Raw genomic sequence first — 12,746 nt, forward strand, 5'->3', positions numbered from 1 at the left:
CAAGGCTAGCAGCCAGGGAAATGGAATAATTCACTTCCCATTTGAGTTCCCTCTTAGGTTTTAGTATTTTTTAAAATACCCTTTAAGATCCCATTTCCTTGGCTGCCAGCTTGTTTCAAAATTTTGTCCATTGTTACATACTTAAACAGGTGACTACCCATAAAAAACGGGGGGTTGAGTTCTTTTTCCGGCTATATGTTAAATTGTTAGCGCATCCTATATCTATATCTTCCTCCTCCCACAATAAGGGCAGATATGTCATATCATAAGGGGAGAAGTGAGGGAGAGGCACTAGCGTACGGCACACAGCCTGACCGCGTTTTTTCTCAATCTCCGATTCCGTTGTCTTTTCTCTCCTTCCCGGCTTCCCCTCCCCTCCCCTTTCAGCGTCACCGCCCCGCTTCCTTTGTTTCTCTCTACCTCTCTCCTCTCTCCCTCTCCTTCTCCATCTCTGGCTCCCCTACCCCCGTTCCCTCCCGCTGCAAGTCTGCAACATCCCCCGCGGCTCCGCCCTCTTCTCTGCCTTACTTTTCATGATTTGTTGGTGTTGCCAACATCTGTCATAGGATGTCCACTCCATAACCTACATGATATTGACTTTGCAGCTTCTTCGTGTGGGGGCCTTCTGGTAACAGGTTCTCTAGCGAGCTCAAGTATTGAAAGTGTAAACAATGGCAGATTCTTATTCTGTTAACAGCCCAAGAAGAATTCTGAGTCTATCAAAGGAGAGGGCAACGGTGTCTTTTTCAGATCCTGACGACAAGGTTTCTGGATTTGCAGTATCTGAGGAACATGGCCCAAAACCTTCTGAGGTTTATGGTTTTGTAGGGTCCATTTCAACTGTTGTCACCACAGGTATGTGCTACCTCCTAAAGCTTTCCAATTTATTCCTTTACTTTTCTAAGATTTTTTGACTGTAGAAGTCAATTTCATTCCAGGGATACGAAGTTTCATTGGGTCATTATTAGAATTTTAATGAAATTTATTAATGTATCTCAGTTATAGAAAATTTTACTGAGCATCCTTATTTCTTCCATACCCAAGTCGGTCCTTCAAGCGCCAAGGAACCATTTGCATGTTAGGCAAATGTTGTTAGGATTTGCTTTGAGAGAATTTTGACTTGTTACATAAATATTCCTTGGGCATGAACATCCAACCTGTATTTTGACTATACTACGCTGTTACTATGTAAACACCAGGTGGTGCCCCTTGAATATATTCTTTTTATCCTTTTGCTTCATTGATGCATTCAAAATCCTGTGGCATTTGAATCTGCAGGTTATGGGCCCTCTATTAGGTTTCCTGCCAGCAGAACCTTCGAGTTTTGGTAAACTTGGACATCTGGGTTGATCAGTGTAAGTGAAATAGGGTATTAAGACTGAAGACTGTGATGGTGCATGAAACTGTATTAAGCTGAAGAGGCAAATGATGTAAAATAAGTTTTATTTAGAAGACTTGAGGATAATGAAGATTGAAGGGCATGAAATATGAAAAAAAGAGAAAGCAGAGCACAAGATGTGTGAATCAATGTTGAAAGGATTCAAATCTCTAAAAGATGAAGTTGATAGCTGCATTCAGTGGTTGCAATACTTCCATTTTCAGTGCCAACCAGCAATCAAATTTTGTGTTTTTCTCTTGGTCTAGAAAAGACACTTAGATATCATCTTCGAACTGGCATTGGGATTCCACTGTTTCATTATCACTCACCTTCACCCGTATATCAGCCCCCATATCCACCTCCAAATCTATAACCCTAACCTTGGTATGATTTAGGATGATGTGATCTGCTGAATTTATAGAGAGATAAGCAAGAAATAGGAGTGGAACTGTTGTGCAATAATAGAAGCAAAACTTACTTGGAGGTAACATTAAAACAAAGTAGCAGAAACTAAGAAAACTGAGAACTGAAATTTAGGCTTTCAGGAGAACGTCTGGAACTCTGAAATCAATCTCTGTTGGACCAGAAATCAGGTTGAGTAGTCCTGCCTGGCTCTCTACCTTGCGGTTTCGCAGGAACTAATTTATCAGTCTTCTTGATAACTATGTCCAGATCGGAAGGTGTTTGGTCTGATATCTTGATAACTATGCGATTTTTTTTAAGATGTCATAATTAGGCCCACGTTCTCTATGGGGATCATGGCCCCTATGCATGGGGCCAATGAGAGCACACACGATGGTATCATGGGGGTGGGATTTCTGCCTTTTTTTGGGGGGGGGGTCATTTTGTCCCCTCTGTGGTACACACCTCCCACAAAGAACTTTTCTCCATCAAAAAATATCTTTGTCTTAGAAGGTCGTGCTTGGCATGTTGGTCAAGTGCTCACTTGCTGAACGCTTAGTCCTGGAAACAGCCTCTCTAGAAACAAGGGTAAGGCTGCGTACATTTGACCCTCCCCAGACCCTGCTAAACATGGGAGCCTTGTGCACTGGGTACGGCCTATGAGGACTTTGTTTCCAAACCTTAATTCCGTGGATCATTCACAATATAAATGCTCAAGCGAAAAGTGAAAATAATTTTTTCAGGGATTTCTGAGTTTGAGGAGCTATCCAACTCTGATGAGAATTTGATATCGGATATCACAATTGGATCATTGCTTGGAAAAGTGTAAGTTCATTTTTTTTAAAATATGGATGTTCTAACCAATTAAAAAAATTTAGCAGTGTCGAAGAGTTTATATGCCTTTAAACCATATTTCTCTAACTTTGTCACATTTAACCTTTTTCTTATATTTAGCAAAGAATTTATTTTTTCTTTTTTGAGTTCATTTGGAATGAAATTATTATTGTTGAGAAACTCATATTCCATTTGAAATTCTTTTAAGGAGAACACTAAGGAAAACAGAGCATATGAACCGTAAACATATTATGATAAAATTGAGATAAAGTGCTGAAATTTTTTACCTTGAAATAATGTTTGAGATTGAACCGATATAAGGTTAAAAGATAGAAGGAAAACAGACCTGGGAATCCAAGCTAGAAGTACCTTTGGAATTCACATCATAACTTCTGGAATCCACCCAGGAACACCAGACATAGTGGAGAAGAAATCTCAAAACTGTATTCATCAAATTCGTGTGCCTGAATGGCTGGGTACATTTGCCTATATAGGCTATTGAAACTTGACTCCTACTTGATGTATATCGAAACATGAAGATAAAAAGACCAAACACTGTTCACAAACACTGTTCATGGTACTGTTGACGGTACTACTGTTCACGTGAACGGTGTCACAGCCCATATTTGCCTTGTGTGGGGATGTTTTTTAGAAGATCTTGTGGACCCATTAAGTGGAGAAAGTTTCTATCTTAATGCTGCCAAAGTTAAGTTTCTATTGTCATATTTAGAAAGTAGGGTTAAGTTTCTTATTTTGGTTTGCTACTATTTTTATTTTGTTCTCTAAAATAGAAGTTTCTATTTTGATGTATGGCAGCTAGATTTTATAGGAAGTTTCTATTTATAGGTTTTATGAATTAGTAGTTTCCTTTTCTAGATTTATTTAGTTTCTTAATTAGATTGGGACTGGGTTGTTTTGTAATTGGGTTATTATAAATAGGGGAATGAGGCTGAGCAGAGAAGGACAGAGATTGAAGAGAAAAGAGTTATGGTTGAAACTGTGAGACGCTGCAACGGTGAGAGACCCTGGGTGAGAGGCACTGGGTGAGAAGATGATGGGCTGAGAGAGCTGATCCTATCCCCCCTTCTATATCTCCTTCTTCTTCTCATCCTTTTATGTTTCTTCTTTCATATGTAAACAAAAAAAAAAAAGCAACAAAGTTTCGGTTTATTCAATTTGTTCTTCCTTATTGTGTTGATCCTGGCTGCAATCGATCTCTCACTGGTTCTTCCCTGGTTCGAGGTCGAGTTTGCATTACTACTTTTACTAGAATTAGATTATCCAATTTACTAATCAAAACCTATTGGACCAAAGGCCTAATACATGTATGACCCAATCCAAGGTTCATATTAACTAAAAGAACCCTATTCTTTTGCATTTTGCATGCGTCAATCCTACTAATAATCTGATCCATGAAGACATGCCATCTGATGTCTATCATGGATAAAAGCTCCCTAGAAAGTCTCAATTTCTTCTTATAACACCAGTTTCAATCTGTATAAGGTTGATGCGTCTAAAATGTTTGATATCTATAGCTCCTTACACTTTTGATAGTAAAAATATGAAAGTAGTGTTTGGCCCCATGTTCCTATTTCCTCTTTAGGGGAAATTCCCCAACCCCAAGTATCTCCAGAAGCTCCTCATTGATGTTACTCTTCCATTTCTTTCGAAAGCAAGTGCATACCTATTTGACTCTGGGGCTTTCTTACTCTTAATTCTCCTACAGCAACCCATATCTCATCCTTGGTAAAGTTCATCTACATGGAAGTCTCTGTAGTTTGATCTAAAGGAAAGCAAGACTTACAATTTTTGTGTAAAAATCCTACCTTGTCTTTCCTTTTTGGAATTGGGATGGCATTGACAAGAAATCCCATCTGTTTCGTAAATTTGATACGAATTCATCATTCCTTTACTCTGGCCTAGAATTTTTCAATCAACCAGCTATAAAGTCTAGTCAATCATCTACCAATTCAGATTTCTAACAACCTCTGAACCTTTGAAAGCGTTACCTCGAGCCTTTCCCCTTAGGTTTTAGATGAAAAGGCAAAACCAAAGAGAGAAAATTGGGGGAGGGGGACTAATCTACATGAAAATTTGAAACTGAAGTTTATTTGAACACTTTGAACCTTTCTCCGAAATGGATAGGAAAATTTTGTGTCCTTGATGCCATACCATATATTTGACCTGCCAATGTCAGGCCCTAAAACTGGTGGGCTTTCTTTTTTTGGTGCATGTTACCAATGCTCTATCATACTTGTAGGCTTTCTATCCAAATAATGGGTCTATTTTCTAGAGTGTTTTAACTTGTTTCACCTAGTGTTCCTAGTTATAATGGTTACATTCTTTGTTAGTACTCATGTATTGTTCTTTATGAGCAGTTATTTTCTTGGGGTGGGCATATATTCCTGAACCGTGGCTACATTCTATAGGAATCACATACCATCCTAGCAGGTCTGTAAACTTAAACTTTTGTCATCTCTTTGCATGATCTTAAGCTTTGTTTTAGCTTTTGTGATTCTCGATATCTAAATTTCTCATCTGACTGCTACATCCCTGATATGAGGAAGACAATCAAATACTTAATTATATCCATGCGGAAATTACTTTTTGGCACTTGATTCAACCACTGTTGTCTACTTTTTACTCCTCTATATAACCAAGTTACCACCAACAAAGATACAATAATCAGTTATACACCTCCTATCAGCCTCAGCTCCAACGCAATCTGCATCAGTATTCCCCACAACATCTTGAGAATAAATTTCCTTAATATCTTCCCAAACAGCTTCTGTAGTAAATGGAACATAACATTAGCTGTAATTGAAGGATCCATACTATTCCACAGCCTCACTAGAATATTGTCATTCTCTCTCATCCATTTATCATACTCGTGCTTAGAATCTTGGTTTGGAGGATCAGTTGCAAGATATTTTAATGTTCTTTTCATTGATATACTCCTTCACATCTTGAGACCATAGGAAGGCGCCCCAAGGCCGTAGAGAGGTGCCTAAGCCCTTAGGTGGCAAGGCGCCCGCCTAGGCGTCGCTTAGGCGACCAAGGCGCCCTCAAATGTTATTTGTTATTTCCCCCCTTTTCTAAAATTATTTAGTGTTGCTACAATATTTTAGTATGCTACAATATATATCTTATATCATAAAAAATCAACATTAAGCCTCCTCAGTTTCATCAAAAATCAACATTAAGCCTCCTTAAGTCATAAAAAATCAACATTAAGCCACATCAAGTCATCATAAATAACATTAAGTCACATTAAGTCATCAAAAATCAATATTAAGCCACATCAAGTTATCAAAAATCAGCATAGAACTAGAAGACAGCAGAATTGAAGAAGCAAGCTATTAGAAGTTTGAAACAATCAAAGCATATATTTGGTTTATACTAGTCTCACATTTGGTTTATGCTGTTCTAAGAAAATATGATCTTATCTATAAGTAATTAAATTGCTCTCGATTTAGAAAGATGTTCTTGTTCTCTAAGAAGTTTGACTAGTCAAATGATTTTAGTTTTACATGAGACTTTTTGTATTAGTTAGAGCATAAAACCAGCTTTCTAACAAATCCAAAATTGCTTAAATCTGATTTATATGTAAGAAGTTATGTTCCGGTCAAACCTAATTTGATCTACGCGAATGCTGTCAAAATCGCTCTGAATGAAAATATTTTTTTATATATCAAAACAAATGAATATTTTACCGCACTTTTGGTTTTTCGCAATGTTTTACCATATTAAAATTTATAGAATTTTTAGATTTTAGAAAAACTCTAGCATTTGAAAGTTGAAAATTTCACTTACCCCCAAAAAGCCAGTTTTTGTTCTTGAACTAGGGGGTTGACTTTTTATCCTTTTGGAATTTGATTTTTAAATATTTTTATAGGATTCAAATAGGGGGTATTTTCTTATTTATGAATAATATCTTAAGTAAATGAAATTACAAATATACAAATATTTACTTAAATGATATTTGGCATAAATAAGGGCCAATATTAGGTTTGATACCAATAAAAACCAGTGCAAGGCGCCCTGCAATAAGGCGGCTGTTGCCTAGGCCCCAACAAAACTGCCTGGACGCCCTGTATGGACATTGATAGCTTGTCTAGCGCTGTTGGAGGAATGAATATAGGGTACAACAGAGGAAGTGGGCATGCCTTTGCCGAACCCGAAGAGAGCACCATGTTGGAGTCAATGAATATGGTGGCGGCTATGGTGGTTTCACTGGCATGGGACAGCATACATCTTCTTCATCCATTCCCAGTACTTTTGAGTATGACTCCCACTCTCAGTCACAGACTGGCTCGTCCTTTGTGGACGACCTCTTCTCCTACCCTGCCCACCCACCATACATGATGGTTACATCATTCAGTCACAGTGGCTCAGTAGCTGGTTCTTCACAATATGGTGGCCTATACTCTAGGATAGGTTCCCTCCAGTATGTAGATGAGGACACTTACAGGGCAGCTATGGAGGATTTTGAGCATTTCTTCCAGCACACTATGACGTGGCCTGCATTTGTCATGCAATTGGAGGAAAATGCACATCGGCACCATCGGTCCATGAGTGGGCTCGATCCTCCATGTCATAGTTATAGATATTAGCCATTAGGATTGCCCAAGGGGGTCCACTTTGTACTCATGTATCACCATACTTATCATGCACTTTGACTATTTCATAATTAATGAATATTATGTTTCTTCATTCATGGCGCATAAATTACTTGTTTTACTTGCCTTTTCTGTCTTCTAGTACTAAAATAATATGTAGAATAGACAATATTAAAGTATACAATAGGGTTCGACGAATATTGCCAACCAAGGGTGCAAATCCAAACCACCACTTTTTATGACTTTTTTGCAATATGAAGATTTATATAATGTTTATATAGGCTAAAATAAGGTTTCCCTGAAGTATCAAAGCCTAATACGGCCGTCTGCCCACTGAAATGGCCAACCAAAACAGTATGGAAAAAAATGCACTATTTTATCGAAATTTTGCCCATTTTGGTTTGACCGAAATGGCCTATTTAAACGAATTTTCGAACTATTTCAGACTATTGAGTAGTCTTCCATTTCTTTTTAAATTTTTTGCGGGTCTTAAGTTGAGTTTCTATTTGTATAGTTTTTGAGAAAATACTCAAAATTTTCTGAGGGGTGTGTCTGCATGTATTGTGCCTGATTAAATTGTTTGTTGATGGTTGCTCTCTTAGGTATTGGGCATTGGCAGTTCCAGTTTACGCTATGGTTACAGTAGTATTAGCCATGGTACTTTACATTGGTCTGAACTTCATGGCAACACCCCCTCCAACTTCCTTGAACACAATATTTGGTAAGGCTAATGCATCTTTTGTTTTATTACTTCTGTCCTTAACAAGGATTTTGTTATATATGTGTACATTTAAGGTGGGTTTTTTTTAAGGTTGTCCAAACTTGCTTGGTTTTCCATAATTAGGGCAATAAATAGCATGGAGGATTTTTATGTGGGTATGACAATGAGCAAAATGGATGGATTTTTCTGGATTTACTAAAAGCTAGATAATTAATCCTTATGATGGAGTTGCTCTACTTTTCTCCATACCATCAATCCTTATCCGTGTACAATCTTACCTTTTCTTTTTTTCTTTTTTTTTTGGGGTGGGGGGTAGGGTAAGTCTTCATACTTTACATATCTCAACACTACAATTGATTTATAGGTTGACTTAAAGGTCTATAAATTGTGATTCCATTATTAAAAAAAAGTGATTAGGAGTTTGGGTCAAGCCTGGTCTTGTATAAACAAGCCATGGTCTAATTGGCCAAGTTTTGTATGAACCCAACCAAAACATATACTTGAGCTCTTTTCAAATGTCAGGCTAGGCTGGTGAAAATTAAGGAAGGCCAGGTTACCCGTATGTGCTGTTTTAACTGCGTGTGCCTATGGCAACTACTCAGGTCCATTAAAAGCAGAAGTCAGTGATATCATCTATAACTAATTTTTGTATGAAATCTTTATAACAGATCAATATAGGGGAGGCAGAATAGAATCTCAGGGGCCCTGCTTTATACATAATGTGATTCTTATCAATATACATTCAGTAGATACCCCATTTGATGCAGTGTCTTGATAAGTAGTGACAGGAGAAAAGCATCTCAATTTTCATGGAGAGGTTTTTATGCCTTGGTTCTTTTAAGTGACAACGGAGCAGGTGCAAGGGACTAAAAATAGTAATAAAATACTGGAAAAGAAGCAGTGGAGCCCCTGTTTCAGATGCTTTTGATGATTTTTCCTCTTTTGTTTTTTGAGTAAATTATACAGACCTCCCCTAACCTAAACCTTAATTACATTGACCTCCCTGCGTTTCTGACAATTGCAACTGTACCCCCTGAAGATAATGGTGTTAGTAAAAAACCTGTTGTGATGAAAATGCCCTTTCATTTAAATGACTAAAACATTTTTTTTAAGGGTAAAATTTCTCTGAGCTGACAGAGTGGGATAGAATCTCCCACACCTCCCCATGCCTTCACCTTGGTAACCGTCAGATTCCCCCCCCATTTTTCATCTCAGCCATTTATGGGGTGAGCAGTTGCAACCCGGCTCTCTCCACCGCCTCTGCACCATTTTCTCACTCACTTGATGCTGAAACCAAAAGAGGGATTTCGTTACCAGTTGGTGGCCATTTCCAGAGAAAATCCTAAATTTTTTTGTGGGCGAAGGATTCTGCATTTTTGTTCCTCCGACCGATGTCCAAGAACTGCAGGTTGGGCATTTTAGCGATAATTTCTAGTAGACACGCAGAAAACCAACTAGATAACCCTTTCTTTTCGTACCATCTCCGCCTTTAGGTTTAACACTCCAGCACTTCTCATCTCTAATACTCTGCCCTGTTCTTGGTTTTCGGAGCAAAGGCCACGGCTGTAGCTTCTGAGTGCTGGTCGAGCAGGACCAATACTGACGAAGACATGGTAGATCAGGTTCTAATGAAGACCCAAGACAAATCAGAGGTCTTCCCTGCGGCTTCGCCAACACCCCCAGGCAAAGATTCATCTTTGATGCAGAATAGGTTGCAGAGGTTGAGCCGCAATGTAGCCAAAGCGATAACTACGGTTAAGAATTCTTGAATCTGGCTCTGTTCGTGACCCACAGGCGACTACAATTGAGAGTTCTCGGGAGCTTATGTGGGGTGCTGTCGTGAGAAATCTCACCCAGCTGTACCCATGGTAGTCAGCTTCCTGAAAAGCTCGTATCCAACATCAGGAAGCATTTTGATTCCTTACCCCTCAGGTTGAAATTGATTAAAACATTTCAGTACAATTCTATCTTTAGTTTTTCATTTTAATTTTAGTTCATTCATTGTTCTATCTCTAGTTTTTCGTTTTAATTTTAGTTCTAGGTCACGGTAAGGTTGAGGTTAAGGGGTTTAGGGGGCTGTTGGCAAGGGTGAGTGCACGTGCACGTGGGTTGTTTGCATACCATGTGTTATGATTTTGAGAGGATTGTGTGGAATGGTGCCTGTGATGGGGCCGCAGTGGAAGGGGATACAACAGAGGGTGGGGATTGCAGGGGTGCTGAGCGGTGATGGGTGGTGCTGAGGTTTGACGATGTTGCGGTGCACACAAGTGAAGAGATGGATGATGGGCAGGGGCAAGGAAATGGGTTGCAGGGGTGGAATAGGGTTGCAGTAATGGGACTGGGCGATGGATGATGCGATGGTGAAGGGATTGGGTGATGTACAGAGGCAGGGGAGAAGGGATGCGGGCTTGCAGGCAGCTATGGGTGTGGGGATCGGGTGATGCAGAGGCAAGGGAGTGGGGTTGTTGCACAGAGGTGACAGGTAGAGGGGGGTGCGCAAAGACGAGCTTACAGTGGTGATGGCATGCAGGGCTTGAAGCGCAGGTGAGGGATGGGCAACATGCAACGATGGCAGCGGCTAGGAGATGTACAGCAGAGGCAGCGGCGATGCAACACACAGACGGTAGCGGTTGGGAGAGCAATGATGCAGTGGCTGTGAGAACAGGGGCAGCGGCAAAACTCAAACAGGGCCGCTTGAGTGGCTCTGATGTTGTTGGGGCGGTGGATTGGGATGAAAATAGGGGTTGGGGGTGGGGCTGGGTTGCGAGGGTGGAGGTGGGTTTACAGTCTTGCAGAGGATGGGTGGGCGGTGGTGTTCTAAGGAGGAGGAGAAGGAAGAAGAGGAGGGTAAGGTTAAACATAAGGGCAATTCAGTAACTTGACCCCTCTCAAGGGTAGAATCGTCAATTAGAAATTAATTTCCTTGAGACGTTATCTACTAACCTTATGTTACTAACGGACCGGGCTGTCTGTAATAAAGTTTGGAAAGTAGGGGTAGTCTGGGTAAATGTAGGGGAGGTTACTGTAATTAAGGCTTAGGACAGGGTAAGTCCATGTAATTTACTCTATTTTTTTTTTTGGGGGGGGGGGGGGGGAGGGGTCGTGCCGAGGGTGGGGAGGGAGAGAAACCCCTGGTTTGAGAAAGGCTGGAGCCTGGAAGAACCATCAAGCAATGTTATTATGATTAGTATGAAAAACAAAGAATCTTGCAGATCTGATTAAAAAAATAAGAAGAATTTGGAGAGAGAGAGAAACAGGGGAAGCTCCCCATCTTTTTGAAAATCCTAAATTGGGCAACAAAATGTTTGTTGTTGATTTAGTGGTCTAATCCGCAATGCAAACAGTCTTGGATTTGTGCATGTTACATCGACAAAATGCATCTGTTCATAAAAAAAAAAAGTAGCCCAAAGCTTATTGATCACCCATTATTTATGGTCAGAGAAAAAGTGTGATCACTGTTATACAATAGTTGCATAAGTCCAGTAAGTACAAGGTGATTTGAATTCCAACATCTTATTTAAAGTACAAGTGGACTATGATCTCAATCTCCTTGATTGGAAACTTTTTACCCCCTTAATTGTCCCTACTGAGGTGATCAAGAAAAAGATTTTATTCTTACCTTTTTTTCCTTTGGTGGAGGGTGGGGGTGTGGGTAAAGAAGGGTTATCTGAAGTTAGCCAAACCCATTTTAACATGAAGTGCTGCAACCCTTTGATCCATTTCTCGATCATCTAATAGAGCTGTTTATCCAGCTTTCCTTTATTTCTTTTTTTTTTTTAGGTGTCATTTTGGCTTACAGTTCAGTAGTTTTTTCATGAACTGCCTCTTGAACTTTTTAGGTGAGACCCCCAAACACATCTAAACCTACAATTATTTAGAGAGAGTTGATATAGAATCGAACTTGTCCCCATTATGAATTCCAAGTGTCTTGGCTATCAAACCACATTTAATATTGTCAACCTCCAAGCCTGAACAAATCAGATGGTTATTCTGTTTCTGAAAGCATTATGTTGAGCTCCTATTTGCGATGCTTCAGATTATGTGATTCTAGAGCTCCATTCAAGGATACCAAGGAGCCAAGTCTAGCAAATTTGGCATTTTAACATGAACTTTATAAGTCTTTGTTCCAAATTAAATTAAGCTATTTTGTCTTTGGGGATAAGGCTGCATACATTATGACCATCCCTAGACACCGCAGACGTGGGAGCCTCATGCACTGGGTATGCCCCTGATCTCCATGTCCGTGAGTGCCATGTCTATGGTACATGAGTATGGTAGATGATGGTTCCTCTGAAATACACCAGCCATAACTGGTTAAAATTTTATTTTCATTGTTGTTTGGCAGATGAATACAGTAGATCACCTTCAAGCGTTGTGCCTTCTGTGAAAGAAGACGAGCGTCCAATTGAACCAATATTTGATATGTGCATCAGCCAAGTAAATGATCTCATGTTCAATTCTGCAAATTGATCCGATGCAATTTGATATTTATGGTTTCTAATCCCCCTCCCCCCCCCCCCCCCACCACTTCAACATTATAATAATATATTTTCTGTCTTGTCCCTTTTTTGAAAGACAACCTTTATGAGTTTGATTGGTGACAACAGTAAATGTATTTGGATAAAGTTCGTGAGGTGTGCAAACATCACTAAAATGTATAGTTTTGCGATTATAATCTGATCATTTCATCTGTTTATCAGTATGAGAGTGTTTTGATTTATCAAATGGATAGAAGGCGGATGGAGGGTTGGGGGGGGGGGGGGGGGGAAGGTAGGGATCAATGGATCATAGG

At 39.6% G+C, this 12,746-nt stretch overlaps 1 protein-coding gene across 1 annotated transcript; it reads left to right on the forward strand.

Moving 5' to 3' along the window:
* The first annotated feature begins 521 nt into the window (after positions 1-521).
* Positions 522-12,626, forward strand: LOC122659771 (phosphatidylinositol N-acetylglucosaminyltransferase subunit P). The gene is made up of 4 exons (XM_043854907.1): positions 522-855; positions 4,993-5,065; positions 7,836-7,954; positions 12,300-12,626. Exons 1-4 carry the CDS (start codon positions 672-674, stop codon positions 12,422-12,424), a joined length of 501 nt encoding a protein of 166 aa, XP_043710842.1. The 5' UTR covers positions 522-671; the 3' UTR covers positions 12,425-12,626.
* Positions 12,627-12,746: the final 120 nt, after the last annotated feature.

This window comes from Telopea speciosissima, chromosome 1 (genome assembly GCF_018873765.1).
Source record: "Telopea speciosissima isolate NSW1024214 ecotype Mountain lineage chromosome 1, Tspe_v1, whole genome shotgun sequence".
NCBI lineage: Eukaryota > Viridiplantae > Streptophyta > Magnoliopsida > Proteales > Proteaceae > Telopea > Telopea speciosissima.

Bases quoted from the DNA above. Each gene is read 5' to 3' on its own strand.
- LOC122659771 (XM_043854907.1), top strand. From the start codon at position 672: ATGGCAGATTCTTATTCTGTTAACAGCCCAAGAAGAATTCTGAGTCTA. The intron at 856-4,992 runs GTATGTGCTACC...CTTTATGAGCAG, and splicing joins TTCAACTGTTGTCACCACAG to TTATTTTCTTGGGGTGGGCA. The intron at 5,066-7,835 runs GTCTGTAAACTT...TTGCTCTCTTAG, and splicing joins ATCACATACCATCCTAGCAG to GTATTGGGCATTGGCAGTTC.